The sequence below is a fragment of the Nylanderia fulva genome, unplaced genomic scaffold (assembly GCF_048542155.1).
Source record: "Nylanderia fulva isolate GAGA-0341 unplaced genomic scaffold, ASM4854215v1 Scaffold14, whole genome shotgun sequence".
Classification (NCBI taxonomy): Eukaryota; Metazoa; Arthropoda; class Insecta; order Hymenoptera; family Formicidae; genus Nylanderia; species Nylanderia fulva.
This window is the reverse complement of record NW_028189622.1, coordinates 1,943,157-1,966,929: the sequence shown is the minus strand read 5'-3', so window position 1 is coordinate 1,966,929 and position 23,773 is coordinate 1,943,157. Positions and strand designations below refer to the sequence as shown.

Genomic DNA, 23,773 nt, shown 5'->3' with positions numbered 1-23,773 from the left:
CATTATCGCGCGATTCGATCTAATTTTCATAACCACCTGCGAAATAATAATATGTAAAACTGAGTTGAAGGATAAATTTTGAATGTAAATTGAATAATTCGAAATGCGTAGCACATACGTTTACAGTGCGTGCCAATTATATTTCTATAATTAAAAAATTCATGAAAATTGGCACTAATTATCATTGCGACGACCAAAGGGGAGAATAAGAGGAGCATCTGTTTTCTTTGGAATCATAAAAAAATTATTAAATATTATTATTATTATTATTATTATTTTTAATATTATTATATTAGTATTTTAATTATTATTATTAAATCAGTAAAAAATTATTAATTAAATTATTACTCTCCCTTTGAAAATAAATACTGGAATTTATTTGCATATTTGACATAAAAAAAGAAAATTAAAAAAAATTAAATTTTGAAAAATTAAGAAAGAAAAAAATATGTCTCTACTGGAAAAAATCGTGCGGACGCTATAATGAATTAATTAGATGAAATTGAATTTGTCGTGAATTTAAATGTTGGAAGAATAAATTTGGATTTGCCAAATGAATGTCAGAATTTTGACAGCATGCAAAAAATGCCGAATTGTTTTTAATGGCCAATCAGGAGGAACGGAGCAGAGTTTTCTTCATTTCGATTGGTCGACTCGTAATTTGGATTAAAGTGTCGAGTTTCTCATCTCATCTCTCTCTTCAGTGATCATCTGATACTGCCGGTGATATCAAAGTACCAGCTGATCTTTGGCTCTAGCTGCTATTCTGCTGTGTTCAAAGTGGACGACGGTGTGTGATGCTGAATGCTGATGACCGTGATTTTCGAGACGATATAACGATTTCAAGAAATTCGACTAGAAAAAATATATAATACATTATGAATAGCCTAATTCATACGAAGACGATGATAACCGGCCGTCCCGGTGGAGTTATTCGACGTGTGTATTACTTCATGTCCTATTATAGATATTAGACATATGTTTTTATAACACTTGTAATACTTGCATTATAGATAACGCGATTTATTATGTGTATATGTATATGTATGCACATATATTTATGAGATATATATATAATATGTAAATCTGCATCGCGTTTAAATCGCTTGGACGTTCTTTCAAATTTCGATATTTTATTACGATTCATTATTCTATTGTATGGTAAAAGAAGAAAAAAGATATTATAGGTTATGTCGTCACATGTTTCATATTATTTACAATATTAGTTGGAGCTTATCGAAAAAAGTATATGCAATGTCTCTTTCATCATTCATCTGTTTTACAATTCTTTGTAAATTTATTAACTATATAATTAATATTTAATAGTTATTTTATTTTTAAATAAATTTATTTAAAAATATTTTATTTTAATTATAGTAATACAGACAAATTCGCGTTTATTATTATAACTAGATTTTAATTTGTATTGAAATACATGAGCTATATATTTTTGCTATTATACAATAATATTTTATTATTATAAAGTAACAAAAAATTTATGGATTATTTCAGGATACTCCCCATTTAAATTATGGTACAATACCAATCATGCAATGGGTAGTGTAGCTCTAATTTATACAGATTTGAGGGATCCAAAAAGATTATTGCTGGAATCCACAGTGTCACCATATGCATATATTAATAATGTAACGCATCTACATATTCGCACATTTTATATAACTTCTAATTGGAAGGGGCAAGACTCATCATCTAAGGTTGAAGAGACAGTGAAAAATATTAAAGAAGAAAAAGAACTTAAAGATAAATTAGCAGAAAGTGCCGCAAAAATAAGTTACGAGCAGCCAAAAAAAGCTGTTGCTAAAGTTACAATGTGGCAAAAAGTTAAGGGAGAAATATTACATTATTATCATGGATTTCGGTTATTAGGACTAGACATGAAGGTTTCGGCAAAGTTAATCTGGCGAATTTTACATGGAAAAGAACTCACTAGAAGGGAGCATCGTTTGGTATGTAAGACATAATAACTGTTACATCATATCTTACATCACAATACTAAGATTTATTAAACAATTATTTCTTCCAATAGTTGATAAAAACAACCGGAGATATGTTCAGATTGATTCCTTTCTCCGTTTTTATTATTGTTCCATTTATGGAATTTTTACTGCCAGTAGCAATTAAATTGTTCCCTGGTATGTTACCCTCTACTTTTCAAACAGCAACTGAAAAGGAAGATAAGCTTAAACAGGCTTTAAAGGTATGAAAATATTAATATAAATTTATAATTAAAATAACATAAACAGCAGGTATAACAAGAATTAAATAAAAAATGTTAATAAATATTTTTCATAAACAGGTCAAGATAGAAATGGCAAAATTTTTGCAAAAAACATTGGATGAAATGGCAGTGCAATCATCAGATCACAGATCTGAGAAAGCTAAAGAATTTGCAGAATTCTTTTATAAAGTGCGAACATCCGGTGCTGTTGCGACTAACGAAGAAATTATGAAGTTTAGTAAACTTTTCGAGGACGAAATTACACTGGATTCTCTATCACGACCACAATTAATTGCTTTATGTCGTGTGTTAGATGTGCAAACACTTGGAACTACCAATTTCTTACGATTCTTACTCAGAATGAGATTAAGAAGTCTTACTGCAGATGATAAGGTACATATTTGTAATCTTTTTTGTAATTTTTTAGATTAGTACAGCTAAAAATATTTAAAATATTTTTTGACAGCTAATTGAAAAAGAAGGGGTTGATAGTTTAACTAGAACTGAATTGCAACAAGCATGCAGAGCACGTGGTATGCGTGCTTATGGCTTGCCAGAGAGTAGGTTGAGGGAACAATTATCATTGTGGTTAGATTTGAGTTTAAATAAAAAGGTTTCACCCTCCTTACTGCTGTTATCGCGAGCTCTCATGATACCAGAAACAATACCTATGTCAGACAAGCTAAAAGCAACTATTTCGGCCTTACCTGATACGGTTGTAGCTCGTACAAAGGGTGCTATTGGTGAGAAAGAAGGTAAAGTGGATCATAAAACAAATATTGAAATTATAAAAATGGAAGAACGCAAGATTGAAGAAGAAAGAAAGGAACAGAAAGAAACTGAACCACAGCCTACTGTCTTGGAATCTAATGTAAAAGAAGGTGAAATTACTACTACAGATGTCAAAGTTTTAGAACAAGCTTTGGATTCAATTGGCAAGGTTAGTAAAAATTTAAAGATACATATATGAAAAATAGTAATATGAATATATAAAAAAGAGAATTTTTTCTCTGTTTAATTTTTATAAAATTTTAAAATATTGTGTGTGTCTTGTATATTTTTAGGACAATAAAAATATGGCTGTAGAAAAAGAAGAAATTAAAGAACTTAAAGAAGAAATGGCAGAATATCAAGAAGATATTAAGGAATTGTATCAAATTAAGGCAGAGGCGAAAGGTCAAGAAGATATAGAGAATATTAAAATATCAAAAGGTGCTAAACGGCTATTTAATAAAGTAAACAAAATGATCTCGAAAATGGATGCCGTTTTGTCGGAGCTTGAACAATCTGAGAAAAAAGTTAAACAAAGAATGAAGTCATTGGGTCCTGATGAAAAACGGGATGCCAAAGATGTTGAAGAATTAGTTAAAATAGACGAATTAGTTGCAGCTATTAAGCAAATTCAAAATGTACCCGATAAATATCGATTAAAACGCATAGCAGAAATTTTAGAAAAAATTGATGACGATCAAGATGGTGCAATTAAAATAGAAGATGTCTTGAAGGTATAAGATAAATTATAAACTTTCATTAATTATAATAAATATGCATATATAGCCTCATAAATATGATTAAATATACTTATGTATATATTTTTTGCACAATTTTATAAATTCTAATATATTTATTAACAATATATTTTTTATATTAATTAAATAACAATTTTCATAGGTCATAGAATTAATAGGAAAGGAAGATGTTAAATTAAGCAAGGAGCAAGTGGGTGAATTGATAGAGCTAATGGATAAAGAAGAAGTATTAGAAGTAGAAGAACAAATGCAAAAATCTTTAGAAAAGGATATGAAGGCATCTCAGGAGCAGGATAACATAAAAGCTACACATAAATCTACAGTTCCAGCTACACCAGTAACAGTTGAACCAGGATTTGGGAAGGAGGAACTGGCAGATGATACTGTGAGAGAAACCAGCAAATCCTATACAGGTCCGTGTATCGAGGAAGGCAAACAGAAATCTGCTGCTGTTCTAAAAAGTAATACTAAATCTGATGAGGTGAAAAATCCTCCGCTTCCATCAGGTCCATCGACAGCAAAAAAAGCGGAAGGTTCAAAACAACTGTGATCAGCGCACAATGAAGTATGAATTAGTATATATATTTATATTAAAGCAATATTTTTATTGAATGTAAAGCTCGGTATAGATTTTCGTCTGCGTGTATCCCGCACATATTTTCATTTTTGCGTACGAAAATATTTCCGACATTATTTTTGACAAATAGAACGTATTTAATGAAATAGAAACATTTTATACAAGAAAAAGATGATTTCATATAATTCAATATAATTAATTGTTATTATCTTATTAATATGTTGTACATAAGATATGTATATGTGGTTATACGTAACACATTTGCTGTACGAAATATTTGACTAATATTTAATTATCCTTAATTTCTTATTTCACTATATGCAGACACAAAAACCTAAAATTTCTTATTAAAGACTGTGATGCATTTAACAGCATCATTCATATTGTTCCCCTTAATCTGCAGTGATAAACTTATATTGATAATAAATATATTGTTAAATGTTTATTCTGAAATTCATTGTCAATGTTACTTGCTTTAATCACATATATATAAGTTATTATATTAATATATATTTTTGACATTGACAATAAATTACACAATAGAGAAATGAGAAAAAAATTGATTTATAATTGCAGTGCAGTTTAATTTCAGTATAAGCCAAGGCAATAATCATTCCATCTGTCTGAATTGGATGGTATATATCATTTATGAGTGAATATATATATTGTAATTCAGAACAGCAGCTTTATGCTCCACATAGATTATCTTGTAATTTTAATATTGAATTGTAAAGCAAGATAAATGTGTATAATTTACAATTTATCATCTACAAAACTCACAGTCTACCGAAATCTGTTTATGCCACATTTATATTCTATTGTTACAAAAAGGAACAATGTAAAAATAGATTGTACTACATAGAGAATTAAATTTACAGAATTTTGTCAAAAAGATATTTCTATATGACAAAATGTAATATCGATTTTGGGGCACTATATGTACATATAAGAAAATAGGAAATATTGATTGTATATTTGCATTATACATTTGCATCTATAATATATACATGTGAACTGGGCGTATCATATCTAAGATGTATTATAAAGATATGAATTCAGCAAGAACACTCAGAACACTGTTTTTACTTCTGTGCATGAAAGTCCAAATGTATATGTAATAAGGAAAAAACATGTATTATTTTTTTAAATTTTTATAGGATACTATTTCAAAACAGAAATAAAATTATAAATTCAAGTGTCCTAAGATGGCGAAGTTTTTATAAAAATGCTGCATATTTCTATTTCATTTATTATGTTTCCTTCATTGTTTTTTCACACATTTGATGTAGATAGTTAATTGTTTTTAATTTTTATATTCAAATGCAACTAAAAATCATATATTCAAATATATTGTATTAAAAGAGAAATTTTATCTTATACATAAAACTTCTTAAATCAATATCAAGATTTTAATAAATGTTTCGGGATTTGCTAATCGTCAAATTATTTGGATATAAATGAGTAAATAAATGATATGGTAATAATTAAAGTACATTGTGATTACATAAAATGACTTTTAATTTTATGAAAAATAGCATATTAAACATATAGAATTGCAAAGTTATATATAATGGTGTGAATAACATATAGTATGTGTGTATATATAAAATCTGAATTTAAATGTTCATAAAACTCCTCTAAATAATCTTAAAATTTGATTGACCTCTCTCATTACATCAACAGTGAACACTTAAAAGGCACAATCAATATCAACAGTACAAAAGTATCAAAATTAAATATACAGGTATTTCGCTGTCCTTTCATAAAAAAAACCTATTATATGTATTTTACATACGATAATAATCGCTCTGTAACAGCTGTCAAGTCATTTTTCGAAAAAGCTGTATTGAAATTTGGTTATTCTATATATCTGCATAAATGCGCCTCATGGAGGTAGTTTTTCTTTTTTTTTTTTTTTTGGATAAGCGACTTATAATTATACAATCAGTCTCTAATCACCAGTCTACCATGTTAAACATAAAAATTTATTTTATTTTATTATAGTTTGATATTTCAGATGTGCGAATATAAGTGTCGACAAGTGTCAAGTAATGTCATACAATAATCATCACTTTGAAATTATAAATTAAATTTTTTTTTAAATTTTATCCAGAATTTGAAACCAAAGTTATTTGCATACAAAGTATGATCATTTTTATAATAATTATATATATAACGTATAAAAAATAGAAAAATAATTGTTAATGTGTTACGACTTGACTACTACAAAATTCACACTCACACACGTTCGAGATATCAAACTGTTATATTATATAAAAGACTATAACGAAAATGACTATAAAATAAAACATAGTGATATATTAAAACTGTGAAACACACATATATATATATATATATTTATAAACAAATATTACTTAATTTATAAGTTTTCGTTGCTTTACAGTGTTATGACTGCTTTATATCTTATTCGATATTATAACTTCATTCCACATTAATAAGTTGAAATATATCCAGGATATTTATAAGTCTAATCATACATTTTCATAACTTTTATTTAATAATTTTTAAACAGAAAGAGTGCTGAACATTGAAGGTTATACATAAATAATACAAAGAGTTCAACTAAGAATGTAATTATTTTATTTCAACATGAATTACATTATTTGCACAAATAATATATTAAAAAAGCAAAACAAATAATATTCATTTAGAAGATATAGATATAAATATTATAGATTATATAAATATTTACAGTTTCAATTTTCTCATATATATTAACATTATGTTTCAGCACTCTAATTGTAAGTAATTTTGCAACTAATCTTGCACGTATTTACGCAATTTTGTGCTCTATTAATAAATCTTACGAAAATCTTCTCTTGTAACTCAAATATACATTATAGGAATGTATTATATATAATAATATAAGACAAAAAAAATAAAAAATGTATCAATGAAATCTATTTTTTAATAACTTCATAAAAAACGTATGTTATTTGAATATTTTAAATAGGAAAAGTTTCGTGAATATGTGTGTGTATATATATATATATATATATAATATAAATATATATATATATATATTAAATTGTATATGTGTGTCTTAAGAGAATTCGAATATATTCTGTATGTAATACAGTGAACAGCAAAGATTAAGAGTGTCAACTCACTGTAAAGTGTCAGAAAACTCTTTCTTTTGTATAAATACACAATTTTCTTATGCTTAGCTTGCAATTATAGGAGTTGAACCTTTCGTAACAAAAGCTACACACTGTTTTATATTTGTTATAGCAAGATGCAGCAATTTGTTTTCTTCTTACGTTCACTCCCATCTCCCTGGTTTTCCTGTGCCTTGCGAGCAGCTATTGCTCGCATTAGATCAAAGAAAACCTGCAATGGAGTAAATATATTTTAATTTACTTGTTTAAATTGATGTTCTGAAATTTGCATACGATATAAAAAATGAAATAGATACAGAGATCTGACTTACAAGACAAAACATCATAACAATATCATTTGAAAAGAGAAAAAAGCACACATGCTTTGCGTAAGCTGTGATAAGTTTTACAGATAAATATGTGTATGTATATTATTTTATATTCATTATACTTCTAATATATTTGCAAATATTTATAATAAAAATATTATAAATAATTTTTCTATAATTAATATGTAATTTGAATATTTTATTTTTAATTAGCATTTTAAATTTAAAAAATGATATAAATATGAATATAATAATTTGATCATAATTTTCATAATATACATATCTGTAATAGCTATTCAAAATCAGAAAAATTGGATTAAACTATTAAAATACATACATACATATATTCTCTATATATTTTACATACATCAATTTAAAGATGCCAAAATAAAAAATATTATAACTCTACATATTATCTTATAAAAATATAAAATAAAAAGTAAGGTGCAAAAAAAAACCGGCAAACCTATAGAATAATGCACTTCTTTTTCTTCCTCTTGGCACGGTCTTTACCTCGACCATTGCTTGCTGACTTATCTTCAATTTTGCGTGACCTTATTTCACGCATCAAGTCGAAAAATACCTGCAAATGTGCAATGGATGCTATCTCAAAGCTTTAAGGCATATAAAATGTGCAATATAACATAAATATTCTTTATACTTGTAAAAGAAGAAAACAAGAATTGTGTGCACATAAGCAACAACACAACACATAGTGACATAAAACATGTATAACATAGATTGCAGAATTAAGCTTATATAAAAATGCATATTTCGTGCAATCGACTCATACGCCATACATTACATTACATTACATTGGAAATAAATTGAAAATAGAAGCAACAAAAAATATATGTGAATGCATCTACCAACTTCAACAATTTAAGTACTATAGATGGTCATGTACTCGTATATATAAATATTTTGTGTTTTGTTGTTCATATAAAATCTGATATAAAATCTAATTTAAAAAAAACAAAAATTAGTTAATTCCATATAAATTCCTCATTTTAAGAAAAAATATCAAGACAAATATATAAGTTGGTATGTAGAACAACATCATTATTAATATAATTTAAAAGAAATAGATTTAAAGGTAATATTTATGAACAATAACTATTATTAGAGTGTGTATATCTTATACACATTATGTTATTTTGAATTCCCTAATCAAATAAAAATTATGTTACAGATATATATTTATATATACCCACAGTATTTTACCTTGTCCACATTTTCTTTTGTTTTAGCACTTGTTTCCACATAAGGAACACCCCATTGTTGAGACCTTGCTTGAGCTTCAGCTAGACTAACCTTCCTTTTTTCTTGTAAATCACTTTTATTTCCCACTAATAAAAATGGAATGTTCTCGTCATTTTTTACCCTGAGAATTTGTTCTCTATGAAAAAGAAAAGTTTTATTTAGTTAAAATAAACATGGAATAATAAAAAATTATGAAATTGCTATATATTAATATTCTCTCCAGTAACTAGATATTAAAAGCTAATAAACAATTTTATTAAATTTTACTGACCTAAATTCTTGTGTAGCTTGGAAGCTATCATCTTCTGTTATTGAGAATACACAGAGAAATCCTTCTCCACTACGAAAGTAATTGTCTCGAATTGCTGCATAGTCTTCTTGTCCTGCAGTATCCAAGATATCTATTTGTACCTCCTCTCCATCTAATACAACTTTCTTTCTGTAGGAATCTGCTTTTGTAGGTTCATAATCTTCAACAAACTAAGTTTAACATCAAGATTAAAATTTAAAAAACAAAATTTTTTTTGTAAATAATGTTTAAAAAAAAATTTTTCTTAAATATAATATTTATAAATACAAATTTAGAAATATAATCATATAATATAAATTGCTTGTTTGTTAAATCAATAATAATATACATGTATTATATTTGCTATAAAAATATTTTTGTTTTTACCTCATCATACATAAACTGTAACGTAAGAGCAGATTTTCCAACACCTCCACTCCCGACCATTATAACTTTATGCATTGCTTGGGTAGCTCCTGGTTTCTTTGACATTTTTGTGGTAATTACCTTCAATTAAGATAAAGTAGCCATTTAAATTCCATCATATTTTAAAAATATATAGTAATGGAATCTTGTTCCTTTTAACAATAGTCAACTCATACTTCTGGCACATAAATACACTGTTATAATTTGTTTAAATTTATGTATTAATAACAACAATTATATATATATATAATTTTTTTTATCATAACAATAATTGAGTAAAAAATAATAAGTGATTGTAATAGATATATATATATTTTTTGCATTTTTTAAAAAGAGCTTTTTTCATGATAATTATCTTAATTAAAGCAGAGCAGGATTAACAATGGCAGGATGTGAGAATTATGTTGTCAGTGTGAGAAATCTAAGACTAGGGTCAAGTATATATAATTTTATGTGTATCTATAACGTATCTCACATTTACTATATAAAGAAATATATATATTATATATCTTTTCTTACACTTGAAGCAGATAATTTAAAATATATACTATTAAAATCAAGAAATTTTTAAATTATTATTTAATATTTCAGTGTATCTCTTTCTTATTAAAAGAATTTATATACTCATATCTGAGATTATTAGTATCTCATAGACGTAAGTTAATCAAATAAAACAGATTCTAAATTTCAGATATTTTTATTACATATATATTAAATAAAATTATTAAAAATATTAAAACACAAACATTATGACACAAATGCAAATTAGGAAATAATCAGGAGTTTATTTTTAATAAATTAACTAATTTAACATTTATATATAATGCAACTAATCTCTAGATACACTTATCAAATATTAGAAATGATGTCATCAACACATTGCCATGTTATGGAAACCATAAAAAAGAGAACGTAAAATTTCCTAATTAAATTAAACTGTACACACTGCAAATTGTTACTACTTATTCACTTTGCGATTCTCGTCCACGTAAGAGAATCAAGCACAAAATAAAACCAAGAAATAGAAGATGCACATTTCGCGGAGATTACTCGTACCGTAACTGTGCTTCAATTTAGCTCCTTTCTTTCCTTGATATCTCACTTACACAAGGGTAATAAAACCGATGCAACAAAGAGATTGTTATAAATAAATTTCGACACGTAAGAATCACTGCGCGAAAAAAAGAAACTCATCACAATTATCGAAAACGAGGGGGGATATGTTCCGATGAAGGAATAAGATAAACTAATGAGCTTCGTCGCGGAGCGTGTATATGTAATGTGAGTAACGAAACAAGGCGGTGCCGTGTTTCCGGACGAATTCCACGAAAAAGAGCCGGACGCTATTTCGGTGAAACGTCAGAGACTGTCGGACGCTCCACGCGGAGATCCTCCGCGGAAGAGCTGTCAAACGCGCGATCAGACAAGGACGCCGCCTCGCCTCGGTAAATACCTTTGAATAATCGTGCAAGCGGAATGCCCTGCCGAATGATGCTCGTGCTCTTTCAGTCGTCACACGCGTTGGTTTACTTTCACGGAACCGGTAGCTCTCTTGACAGGTGGCGCCTCGAGCGCTGAATTATCGGACTTTTTTTTCTAGCAAATATGTTAATGTAGTAGTAGTACAGCAAATCGTAGTGTATATGTAATTTTACAATGATATATTTTTTATACGAATAAATTGACGTCTCGTAAATGAGATTCAAATAATAAACTCGGGTCTTTCTCCATCTTCTGATACGGTTATTATCTCGTTTCAGTCGAAGGACAGATAAGAGATAATTTATGAAGTAATTAACCTTGCATTTTCGTATCTCGCTAAAATTGTGTAAGTTGTATTTATTGGATGATTTAAAATTATATGATTGTTCCAATTGGATATAATTCGGATTCTTTTCATCTAAGTATCGGCGTTATAATATGACTGCATCATCGAATACCGATGCTGAAAAAGAAATTGAAGATCCTGTCGAGCGGATGCTAAAAAGGACCGGTTGCATGGAATTGCATTATCAAGTTCAAGTGCGTTCACTTATATAAATGATACTAATATTAATTAAACTCTATTAAAGTATCGATTATTTTTTCTAGAATATTTTTTTATTTAAAAGTAATTAAGCTAATCTTAAAATCAATTGACTACTGTAAATTAAATTCTCTGATTAGCTTAAAAATATAGTTATCTAAAAATAATTAAGCTAATCTTAAAATCAACTGACTGTTGTAAATTAAATTTTCTGATTATCTTAAAAATATAGTTATCTAATTTTTATTCTTTTTCAGGAATGTATAGCTGAGCACCAAGATTGGAGGAAGTGTCAAAATGAAGTAAAAAAGTTTAAAGAGTGTATGGCTGAACACACAAAGCGGCAAGATTTAAAATAATAATAAGTATCTATAATTTAAAAATGTGGTTGATAAATAGATATATTAGATCTTTATTATCTCCTGTTTGGAATGGACAGAAATGTAAAATGGTAATAGTGGTTCGGTCCGATATCCCTATGGGAAAGGGTAAAGTCGGTGCTCAATGCGCTCATGCTGCATTAGAATGTTGTCGTCAGACTTTAAATAATGAAAAGAAACAACAAATGTTTCAATCTTGGTTACAAATTGGACAGCCAAAAATTGTTGTTAAAATACCAAATGAAGAAGAGTTATTGACTTTGGCGGATAAGGCTCAACGCGCTGGTTTAATTACTGCCATAATAAAAGATGCTGGTAGGACTCAATTGAAACCTGGTACAGTAACAGTTGTTGGCATAGGACCAGGATCTAATGAAGTTATTGATAGCCTTACATCAAGATTAAGATTGTTATAAATGTATCTTGTAAATAAAATAAATTACATTGTTAAAAAAGGATATTGATAATAATTTTCATGTGAATCTAAAAAACATTAAAATATGGTTTACAAGCAAAAATAAACATTTGTACTTCAGCTTCATTATATACAAAAGCTCCATAAAACAATTTTACTTTTTTAATAGTAAAAAAGTTGTAATTAAAATATTTCCTAAACCAAACAAAAATTCTTTTTCCACAATTATCAAAAATAAATAAATTCTCTCTCAGCATTCTTAATAAAAATATTGAAAATTATATAAGATACAATTATTTCACCTGATATCAAAATGAGATTATAATTTGATTTTAAAAAAGAAATATATTCTATATCATAAATGAGTCAACTTTTACAAATAACAAATTTAAAGATTACCGACACTTTTTTACTCTATGTATAATACATATATTCATATTCATAATCTGTATTTTCCAAAAAATACTTAAAAATTAAATTAAAATTGTGGACATAACTCTGCTAAATATATTTTATAACACATACACACAACACACATACATATATTAAAGAAGACAACTAAAGAAGTCAAAAATATAGTTTATACTAAAATTTTTTTAGTGTGGATATCAGAAATATAAATATATCACACAAAGATTTTACATAATTCTATATACATACATATGCTGAGCATTAAAATATTCTCAAAAGAGTGTACATATATATCACCTAAGTTACAAGATTGAGCAATAATAATGTAACGAAAAATGTATTTGTAGCCTAAATTCATACATTAGATATTTTCAATTGTGTAAACTAATTTATATTCTCTCTTGATACAACATTAAATTACTTGAATAAAATCGGAAATAATTTTACATATATAGATGCTTTTTTATTCTAATATATATTTAAAGTGTACAATTAACTAAAATTATATAAAAAAAAACAGAAATTAAACATTTTTCTCTATAAAATTAAACAGAATAACAATAAATATAAAAATTTTCTTATATAAATGTTCCAATAATATCGACTTTTATAAAATCGAAGGGTATGGAAATAATTTTCCTCAATTAAAAATCAATAAAAGTCCTTATTTATCTCTCTCTTTGCAATTTCTAGTATTGTATATTTTTATCTTAATTTCAAATTCTATTATAGTATTAAAGATAATTTCATTATCTGTCCATTTTCAATAATTAATTATTCAAATGCTAATAATGTTACGAATTGATAAAAAATGTGTATACTAAAAAGAACATGTAATCATTTTAAAATATCTTGTATAGATTAATGATAAATTAATATAACTTTTTACACATACACATTAAAGTCATCACATGTGCAACTTTTAAAACACTTAACTAAAATCAAAATGTTATAAAAATTATATAAGTTTTATTTCCCACCACATTCTTTGTTCAAGCGCACATTGTAATATTGTTCGTATGGAATAGACATGGAATAATTACAAGATAATAACAAGTAATGAATAATTAAACAATGACATAAAAAATGTATATACCTTACTATAAAATTCAATTCTCAATGATTTTATATATTATATATATAATATAAATGTATTATAGAAATCTTTATACAACCAAAATGTATAGAATGGCTGGAAAATGATTGATGTTTGAAGTTCAAAATTTTGAATATGATATGAGTAAGTAAAATTGTTATTTAGAGAAAGTACTTGCATGATAAATTTTGGATACTATATATTATTGTAATATGTAATTAATTTTTTTTATATCCTAGTATATGCAAATCAGTTATCTGTTTGTAAATCTTAGCAACGTAATGTAAGAATATATTCTTCAAAAGAATATATATTTAATGTTTTTTCTTTATACATATATATACAAAATTGCTAAGAATAAAATTCATGCTTTGTTTCCCATATATAAAATTGAAAAAATTGTATTTATAGCATTATACTCATATCATACTCACCAGTTGTATCATCAATTAACTTCATATCACATAGCCGAATTTGATGATACATCTCTAATTTATAGGATGTGTACATACAACAATATCTCAGTTCAGTAGCACATATTAGAATATTATCAATTCTATTAGACTGACCATTTGGCAAATGTACATCACATCATTCGTAATTAGAAACTTCGTTTATCATTGTTTAATATTATATCTCCAATGGACGAGTATTAAGTGATTATTTTACTGAGTTCTGGCGGTTCTACATAATTATTTAATACATGCGGCGCTTCGTTAAATTCATCAAGTTCATCACCGTTATCTGCACCTTGTGCAAGTAAAAAGTATTGTTCACTCCGTGTGGGCCATAATAAGTGAGCCATTACACAATAAGCAAAACAGTCTGCTGAGTATGTTATACCTATAATATATAAAAAATTATAAAGAAAAAATATAATTAAAAATAAATTTGTACATCTTTATATATATATATATATATATTATATTTTTACCTAATAACAGTTTAAACCTCCACAGTGCACTCACTTGAAGCGCTATAAGTGCTATAATGGGTAAATATATGAACCAAACTAATGATGATGCTCCAAAATGAAGGAGAAAATTCAATTTTTGAGTATTATGCTCATATGTCATGGTGTTTCTAAGTTCATACAGAAACCATACCATTATGGCACTTCGAAATAACAATATGAACCATCCTGGCCAAGTTTGATATTCATCTATGTCTTCAATAATGTCAACTTCCGTCTGAAAACCAAAATTTTTGTTAATAAAATAAATTTACACCCTTATTGCAAATGTATAAATAATGGGTAAGGAATATGTAATAGTTACCATATTCCATACGTATAACAAGATGTGAACAACCCCGTAACAAAACCATATTGCAAACACCAATGGTTTCCATGTTAATTCCATTCTTGTTACTGCCCATCCTTTGGCGAGTAAAAGTAATAATAACATAAATGATGTCTAAAAATATAAAAATAACTTAGTATTAAAGAGTTGGATGCACACATTATTTCCTAAATAGCTAGTTTTCAAATTTTTTAAACAAATATTTACATCACAATTGTCCATATAAATTAACATTTTAAAATTATATATCAAGAATAAATTATTAACTACTATTAAAATTTAATAACAAGTCTTCTGAAGATTGGATTAGCTTAAAGAATATATCAATCTGCATAGAATGTATCACTGTTTTAGATTTACAATTAGTACATATTATACAATATACAATTTGATGACATATAATCTTTACGAAAAGAAATTTTCCTTACCCGTGATAGGATATCAAAAATATCACCTGCAACTTCTAATTGCTCATAGCCCACTCCATCTAGTGCAAATTTCAATACGTGTATCAAGATTAAACATACTGCTACAAATTCTAATAATAAACTAGCAGTGAATAATCTTGTTACAGGATGCTTTTGTAATCTTACTGCATACAACTGCAGTGGCACTAATATGATGTAACACAGAAAAAACAATAAGTATAGCTCGATCGTGTCTTGTCTGTCGTAGGAGAACTGATAAGTCAGACTGTTTAGGCCACTGATGTTCGGATTGCCATTTACTAGCCAGATGTCATATTTCAATTCATCTTGTTTGTTGTAATACTCCCACTGACAGGTTGTTCTGTTTCTATAGCACGCGACCAGGCTCATGTACCAAAATCGTGGTTGCCAAAAATCCTGTATAACGTATGTGAATTGATGTCCCTTTACGATATTCCACACAGAGTCCTCGTCCGGGCACAATTTATCTCGAGGACACGGAACTCGCCTTTAACAATTATTATATTTTTAATTAATATTACACATTATATGTCGCATAAAAAAATATATAAACAAATGATCTGGCTGTACCTGAGAAAATCTTGACCCTCCTCGTTGCAGTGCGGATCGTAGGAACTCTTTTTCAACGTGTTGAACATGTAGGCGCACGCGGTGCTCTTATTCATCAGGGTGCGATTGCCGTAATACTCGAGGAAGTGGCCGCGATCGAGTATCGCCAGGGTGATCGGCGCGTCAAAGTCCGTCGTCGCGGTCACATTGCCGAATATATAACCGTACGAGTCTTTCTGCCGGTGGCGGTCGGTCTTCTGGAAGCCGAACTTGATGAGGAAACGGAAGAACTCCCTCGTGTTGAATGTACCGGTGATGTGCGTGGAGTGCGCGTAGTCTGGCTGCAGGGAGAGCAAGCAGAGCAGCCACAGGGACAGCACGCGCACCAACCGTCGACGAGTCGCTGTCATTTTTCTCCGTCGTCCTCCACCGCCGCCTCTGTGTCCTGAAGAGCCGAGAGCCGTCAAGAGTCGACGACAGACACCCTCAGCATTTTCCCGCACCAGCACAGCTGTTACCGCGACGCGGATGACGACGCTCGACCGTCCAGCTCGCGAGCACCTTCCTCATCGACTCGTGACTACCAGACGTTTCCCGCGGCACTCCTTTCGCCGCTGCGACATTCTCTCGTCCTCCTGTTTCATCCGCGGGGAAACGTCACTTGTCGCGGCGCGCCGAGCGAGCGTTAATGACCCGTCTCGTGGTGGTGCTCTGCTGCGCTGTTGTGCGCTCTCCCTCGCGCTTTGAACTCGCCTTTTCATATCGATTTTCCCCACCCATGCGGACGGCCCGTTCGGAGGAGAAATCGTTCGTCTGACATCGTGCCTAAGCTCAAGGAGATACACACGATGCCGCGTTCTTCGAATTGTCTCGCGTTATGAAATCATGATTGGGAGGAGCGGGACGGGAGAAAGAGAGAGGTTTTAAATTATACATCTGCAAACGCACGCACGGCTGACGCTCGAGTTAACAGTGCGATTCGCAAGTTTTCTTTTTTGATCGACAGTCTTTTGCCAGTTGGCAAAGGCAAAGATATAGATTATATATATTGTTTTTGTAATCAATTTTATCGCGCGCGCGTTAAATGTATTTTTCACTTTATTTATAATTATGGTAATAGGTGATTATTAAAATTTATTTTATTTATCACGTAATAAAAAAATCTTTTAAAAATATTTAATATATATGTAGGAATGTAATTTTCCAAAGAAATTCTACTTTTATCATTGAATTTGTTTACTTTAAGATTAACCGAATTTATCGGATCATGTTGCGTGACGAGATTACATTAATTGTACATGATCATGCAGTTTTAGCGTTTCTATGATACAGCTTTTCAAGCTTAATGTATGTTTCTAAAAGATCCAGAGCACATGACATTAACATTATGTTCTAGACACATGGCAGGGTATATATACGACAGATGCTGATATGTGCATATAAATTCATGCGTTGAGGCATTTATTGTCCCTTTGTTACGTGCTTCTCTGTACAAAAGAATGGCTCGCAAAAACGTAGTATCCCACGAGATACAACGGTTTGGTAGTCATTATTTCTGACTACCTGCATAATCTTCCCGGGGAAGCGAGAGAATGATTGGCTATTCCGTCGCTTTTTTTAGCGAGCGAAACGTTGAAGACGCCATACTAGACTGCATCACAAAAGCGCGCCAAAACTACATAAGCGTCATCTGTCAAAGCGTGCCACCCAACGCAGGCGTCCTTCCCGCCTTTTATCGTGTATCCTATTATGTACAAGAATCCGGTTGACTAATACGATAAAAAATACGATATTGAAGATGTAAATAAAAAAATGATTTAGTTCGAAGATATAAATGATTATTTATCGACTGCAAATAATGGTTGATATAAAGCAGTACGCGAGAAATTCCTCCGTAAGAGAATGTTTGGCCCTGAAAAGGGCCGATTTTTGAAGAAATTAACTCAAGCACGTTCTCCACGAATTCTACGAGCCAACTGGATGTCCTTGGGCATGATGGTGACCCTCTTGGCGTGAATGGCGCAAAGATTGGTATCTTCGAACAATCCGACGAGATAAGCCTCGCTAGCTTCCTGCAAAGCCATAACGGCCGAGCTTTGGAAGCGAAGATCGGTCTTGAAATCCTGGGCGATCTCACGAACCAGACGCTGGAACGGGAGTTTGCGGATCAGCAACTCCGTGCTCTTTTGGTAACGACGGATCTCACGAAGAGCGACAGTTCCAGGACGATAACGATGCGGCTTCTTCACGCCTCCAGTGGCGGGCGCGCTCTTACGCGCAGCTTTAGTCGCCAGTTGTTTACGCGGGGCCTTGCCACCGGTGGATTTGCGAGCGGTCTGCTTGGTTCTTGCCATCTCGAACGGGTCTGCGGTCAAGAGCGATATGTAGCGGGACGAGCGAAACGCTCCGCTTATATACCCTGGCGAACCCGTCCGCTGGTTTTTGATTGGCTGACGGCACGGTGGTGGGGATGCATTCACGCGTCACTTCTGAATTGCGACACCAGTCATCAGATGGCGTTTGGCGTCAGGATGCTCACATTTCGACGATTGTCGTTCGCCGATGCGCATCTCTCCTATTGCGGATGTGCAATGTAATGAACATTGTAGTGACTCAAGTTTCATGACGCGTGTATCAACCTAATGAATTGCGATTAGCTGATTCGCTTGACTTCGAATTACACATACGTACGTTTTGACTTTCATGCGCATATTCAAATGAATTCTAATGATATGAATTTTTCATTACAATGTATTCTTTATTCATTGCAGTTGCACGTTGGATATTTGGCTGTTGATTCCGCAGAATGCAGCTGTTATTTTTGTGACTGGACAAAAAAAAGAAGAAATTGTTACGTTCTCTTAAAAATACGACACATCTTCTGTTGTGATTTCGTAAATTAAGTCTCATTAAGTAGGAGAAAGAGATAGAAATAGGAAAGCTGATGAATATTTTTGCGTGATGATACACATGGTCCAGTTGATGCTCCAGATGCTTCAAATACTTTAAAATTCCATTGAACACTTTGAAGCATTTATATATACTAACTGGATGTGTATACATATTTTTCTGTCTTAAGATATCAAATCTCTATGTGTTTAACTTAAATAGTGACGAAAAGATAAGATATATTTTGAAATTCAACAAATATTTCTCTCATATATTTTCCAGAATTATTATTAGTTTATCATATAAGAAACATTTGTTGCAAATATTTATTTTTTATATAATATTTAACATTTATTACAATTATATATTTTAATAGAAAAAAGAAAAATTAACACGAAAATCTTTACAGTCTGTTTTAAACAATTTTTATTAAATACAATTATTTTAATATTAATTATAATTCGATATTGTTAATTGTAATTAACAGTAATTATTACATAAAAATAAGTCTCAGATTTTCTTCAAGTGTAATAACTTAAGTGCAATAATAGTAATTAAATGTATAAATGTAATTATTAATTATTGCATGTTATAACATTTCTCGAAGATTATGATATATTTATATCTAACACAGATTTTCCATTGAACAAAGTATTCTAATTTTTAAAAATCATCTCGTGAAAATTTCTTTGCTTATTGCATTGCGTTCATATGTATATTTTTCGGAATTATTCAAAAGATAAAAGCTATCTATTCATTGCGCGAATATTATTTTAATCGAATACCAGGTCACGTGCGATAACATTATTTAGTATTTATGTATGTATGTTTTGTTAAGAGCGGAGTTCAGTATTGACGAACATCAGCTTCTAGCAAGTCGAGCTCCGTGAGATTATTTCGATTGTTATATCGACGTCATCTATTAACTTATAAATTAACATCAGTGTTTTGAGTTTTCGTTTTGATTCCCACGAAGATTTTCTGTTGTTTCTCTTCGTGAAAGAAAGATACATCATGTACTCGTCTATATTTCAATCTGTCCCACGTTATGTAAAACAGAGCGCATGTGCGACGTGTAACTTACATTTGCATGCAACGCGCCTTCGTCAACACACAGGTCCTCTAACACACTTTACAGACGATGAACTTGCGACGAAAGAAATGGTTGCTAGACTGACCAAACAAGAAATCGCCCCGCTTGTACGGAAGATGGAAAAGGAAGGAAGGATAGACGACAGTATATTTCGGAAGCTCTTTGAAAACGGTCTGATGGGTATCGAGATTCCAGCAAAGTACGGTGGAACGGACAGCAGCTTTATGAATACAATACTAACTATCGAAGAAATCTCAAAAGTCGACGCAGCGGTAGCCGTTTCCGTTGACATCCAAAACACTTTGATAAATTCGTTGATTCTTAAAGTGGGATCCGAAGAACAAAAGCAAAAGTACTTACCTAAATTAGCTCAAAATTGTGTAAGTAGTTTCTGTCTATCGGAACCTAATGCAGGATCAGATGCTTTTTCTCTGAAAACCGAGGCGAAAAAGGACGGTGCCGAATACGTGATAAATGGTACTAAAATGTGGATTTCGAATTCCGATGTGGCGCAGGTTTTTATAGTTTTTGCCAACGCGAATCCTTCCGCTGGCTATCGCGGCATCACGACTTTTCTCGTGGATCGCGATACACCTGGTCTCACGGTGGCTAAACCAGAGAGTAAAATGGGTTTGAAAGCATCGGGCACTTGCATGATCCACTTCGACAACGTCAGAATACCTGAAGAAAATTTATTAGGAGAGTTCGGATATGGATATAAATATGCGGCTGGATTTCTGAACGAGGGTAGAATCGGTATCGGAGCGCAGATGATCGGTATCGCACAAGGCTGTCTAGACGCAACTATACCATATACGTTGGAAAGAAAGCAATTTGGAAAGGATATTTTCTCCTTCCAAGCTCTGCAACATCAAATAGCTCAAGCGATGACGGAACTAGAGTGTGCTAGATTACTTGTTTACAACGCAACGAGACTAGTAGAAGCTAAGAAAGATGTTATGAAGGAAGCGGCTATGGCGAAACTTTTCGCGTCCGAAACTGCATGTCGTATTACCGCAAAATGCATGGACTTAATGGGAGGTGTTGGTTTTACGACTGATTTTCCGCAAGAAAAGTATTTCAGGGATTGCAAAATCGGTACTATTTATGAGGGTACAAGTAATATGCAATTAACGACAATTGCAAAATGTATTCGCCAGCAATATTCAAGAGAATAATAAACATATGACTTTTTAAAATTGTAATTGGTTATATACACTAACATATAATAAATTAATTGCAATTAATCAAATCATATTTGCTGCTATCTAGATATGAATATTGCTTACGAATATATATATATATATATATATATATATATATATATATATAACTAACAATTATAAATAAATTATGCATTAATATAAATTGATATGAATAATATATATATATATATACAATACATAAAATAAATATATCCTAAGTATCTATACATAAAGTCTATAAGCGTTTTAATGTATTTAATTGAGACAAATATAGAGAATTATATTTTTTTAATTATGTAAAATTATAAATTATATAATTATACAATATATGATTATGTAATTATACGTTGTTTGAGAGAGAGAGAGAGAGAGAGAGAGAGAAACATTAAAAATTTATATATATATATCTCAAACAACGTATAATTACATAATCATATATTGTATAATTATATAATTTATAATATTACATAATTAAAAAAATATAATTCTCTACACTTGTCTCAATTAAATACATTAAAACGCTTATAGACTTTATGTATAGATACTTAGGATATATTTATTTTATGTATTGTGTGTGTTTCTATTAAGAAAATATGATAAATGCCAGTACTCAATATTGACATATTTGTTGACATTCTTATAATTATAAAAAAATTATTATATTTAACTTCAACTGGCATTGTTATTTCGAAATTTTATCAAAGCAAGTTTATTTTCTTTATATTCTAAATGATTAATTTATATTAATTTGCAAAATTGATTATGTATAATTGAGAGAAATAACTTTAAATATATATTAATAAAATTAGAGTGCATATTTATATCAATGCACAATTTATTTATAATTGTTAGTTATAATTGATTTTGCAATATATATTTCATTATATATATTTATACATATATATTTTTATGGAAAAATTTTATAATAAACATGCTAAATTATATATCTCAAGCATGTTACATTTTTTACATTAATATAAAATGAAAATATTAGAATTACTAATATGTAGTTTTGTATCTTTTTTAATTGTTTAAGAAATTTATAGAATTACAATACTATGATGTAAATTTATTTTAAAATATATTTTTTTATCTATTATAAATATCCTACAGATGATAAAAAACGTCATTAACTCTTACATAACAGAGTTTTCTCTATACCATTACTGTATTATTTATATACACATAGATGATGTCAAATTATGAATTACAAAATACTTTAACATAAATATTCTAGAAAAATTTAATTGTTATTTTAATAAATTAAATAATGTACATGAATTCACATTACAGAACTATTAATGCGATAGAAGCTTGAGAAACAGCTTTTATAAATGTAAAGACATTTTTAAATATATTTTACAAATATTATTAAATATATAAATGCATATCATCGACAAATGCATTTCTTATTTTATCTATCAAGTATTTCGAAAATATAAACAATTATATAACAAATTACTATATCGTTCTGTCGATATAACGTGTGTCATATAAGTACACGATGCGACAGTAAAATATTTGGTTCAGCGAATATTATAATCAAATACATCGTATTTTTATCATTTTTACAATAATAATTCTATTATAAATTCTATTGATTTTTATACATTCTTTCTTCAGAATAAGACACACGAAATAAATAAAGTAACTTTTACACATTCACTCGACTGTATTGACCTATATGATTTTAAAAAGATAAGTCTGAGAATTCAGAATTATCGCTTTAAAGGCGTATAAATCAAACTTTTATCCTTATTTCATTGACAACTATTATTATTAATTTCCAAGTCTAATTAATATAGAAAATGCATTATTCGATCGATTTATTATATTCTCCCCAGATACATAGGATAGGTATATAACTGTACAAAAAACTGCGCAGTATTAGCTCCTCGTCTCGTGAAAAAAGCATCTCGAGGCTCAAATGATCGAAATGATTTGTTTTCAATATTCATCGTGAATTTCATCAATGGAACATGATTAAAATTCGATCGAGGAATCCATCGATTTGCATTATATACTATTAAGCTATGAAGCAACAAGGCCATTTGCCTCTCGCATCTTACGAGCGCGCGTATCCCGAGAGGCTGCGAATGAAGCTTCTTATTTTCGGAATATAAGCCGATATCGGTCGGAAACGATGGCTCGAGAGGACGGGCCCGTTCCGCCGGAATATCCTTTCGGA

General features: G+C 29.8%; 6 protein-coding genes and 1 pseudogene across 10 annotated transcripts; 4 read left to right on the top strand and 3 right to left on the bottom strand.

Moving 5' to 3' along the window:
- The first annotated feature begins 716 nt into the window (after positions 1 to 716).
- Positions 717 to 6,170, top strand: Letm1 (Leucine zipper and EF-hand containing transmembrane protein 1). The gene is made up of 7 exons (XM_029300720.2): positions 717 to 939; positions 1,513 to 1,967; positions 2,048 to 2,218; positions 2,318 to 2,632; positions 2,706 to 3,179; positions 3,304 to 3,744; positions 3,911 to 6,170. The coding sequence occupies exons 1-7, from the start codon at positions 879 to 881 to the stop codon at positions 4,316 to 4,318; spliced, it is 2,325 nt and encodes a 774-aa protein (XP_029156553.1). The 5' UTR covers positions 717 to 878; the 3' UTR covers positions 4,319 to 6,170.
- On the bottom strand, positions 5,846 to 11,326 carry Rala (Ras-like protein A). Of its 4 annotated transcripts, none has more exons than XM_029300751.2 (6): positions 11,225 to 11,324; positions 9,733 to 9,852; positions 9,328 to 9,536; positions 9,018 to 9,192; positions 8,260 to 8,376; positions 7,632 to 7,696 (listed from the first exon to the last, which is right to left on the bottom strand). In XM_029300751.2, the coding sequence occupies exons 2-5, from the start codon at positions 9,835 to 9,837 to the stop codon at positions 8,260 to 8,262; spliced, it is 606 nt and encodes a 201-aa protein (XP_029156584.1). In that variant the 5' UTR covers positions 9,838 to 9,852; positions 11,225 to 11,324; the 3' UTR covers positions 7,632 to 7,696. The 4 variants fall into 4 exon arrangements, with proteins under 4 accessions (XP_029156583.1, XP_085336255.1, XP_029156584.1 ...); XM_029300749.2 differs by lacking the exon at positions 11,225 to 11,324 and adding an exon at positions 10,828 to 11,213; XM_029300750.2 differs by lacking the exon at positions 8,260 to 8,376 and having other exon boundaries at positions 5,846 to 7,696; positions 11,225 to 11,326.
- On the top strand, positions 11,053 to 12,156 carry LOC114929270 (uncharacterized). 2 transcript variants are annotated; one of them, XM_085480130.1, is made up of 3 exons: positions 11,053 to 11,216; positions 11,677 to 11,793; positions 12,055 to 12,156. In XM_085480130.1, exons 2-3 carry the CDS (start codon positions 11,692 to 11,694, stop codon positions 12,154 to 12,156), a joined length of 204 nt encoding a protein of 67 aa, XP_085336256.1. In that variant the 5' UTR covers positions 11,053 to 11,216; positions 11,677 to 11,691. The 2 variants fall into 2 exon arrangements, with proteins under 2 accessions (XP_085336256.1, XP_029156586.1); XM_029300753.2 differs by lacking the exon at positions 11,053 to 11,216 and adding an exon at positions 11,316 to 11,599.
- Positions 12,157 to 12,179: 23 nt separating this feature from the next.
- LOC114929269 (peptidyl-tRNA hydrolase 2, mitochondrial) lies at positions 12,180 to 12,635 on the top strand. Its single transcript, XM_029300752.2, has one exon. The coding sequence runs from the start codon at positions 12,180 to 12,182 to the stop codon at positions 12,591 to 12,593; it is 414 nt and encodes a 137-aa protein (XP_029156585.1). The 3' UTR covers positions 12,594 to 12,635.
- A 1,315-nt stretch (positions 12,636 to 13,950) lies between these two features.
- LOC114929288 (integral membrane protein GPR180) lies at positions 13,951 to 17,322 on the bottom strand. Its single transcript, XM_029300782.2, has 5 exons — positions 16,420 to 17,322; positions 15,829 to 16,336; positions 15,377 to 15,514; positions 15,034 to 15,289; positions 13,951 to 14,942 (listed from the first exon to the last, which is right to left on the bottom strand). The coding sequence occupies exons 1-5, from the start codon at positions 16,806 to 16,808 to the stop codon at positions 14,752 to 14,754; spliced, it is 1,482 nt and encodes a 493-aa protein (XP_029156615.1). The 5' UTR covers positions 16,809 to 17,322; the 3' UTR covers positions 13,951 to 14,751.
- Positions 17,323 to 18,311: 989 nt separating this feature from the next.
- On the bottom strand, positions 18,312 to 18,773 carry LOC114929249 (histone H3). The gene has a single exon (XM_029300729.2). It carries the CDS (start codon positions 18,750 to 18,752, stop codon positions 18,342 to 18,344), a length of 411 nt encoding a protein of 136 aa, XP_029156562.1. The 5' UTR covers positions 18,753 to 18,773; the 3' UTR covers positions 18,312 to 18,341.
- Positions 18,774 to 19,789: 1,016 nt separating this feature from the next.
- Positions 19,790 to 22,311, top strand: LOC114929250 (short/branched chain specific acyl-CoA dehydrogenase, mitochondrial pseudogene; annotated as a pseudogene).
- The last annotated feature ends 1,462 nt before the right edge of the window (positions 22,312 to 23,773 follow it).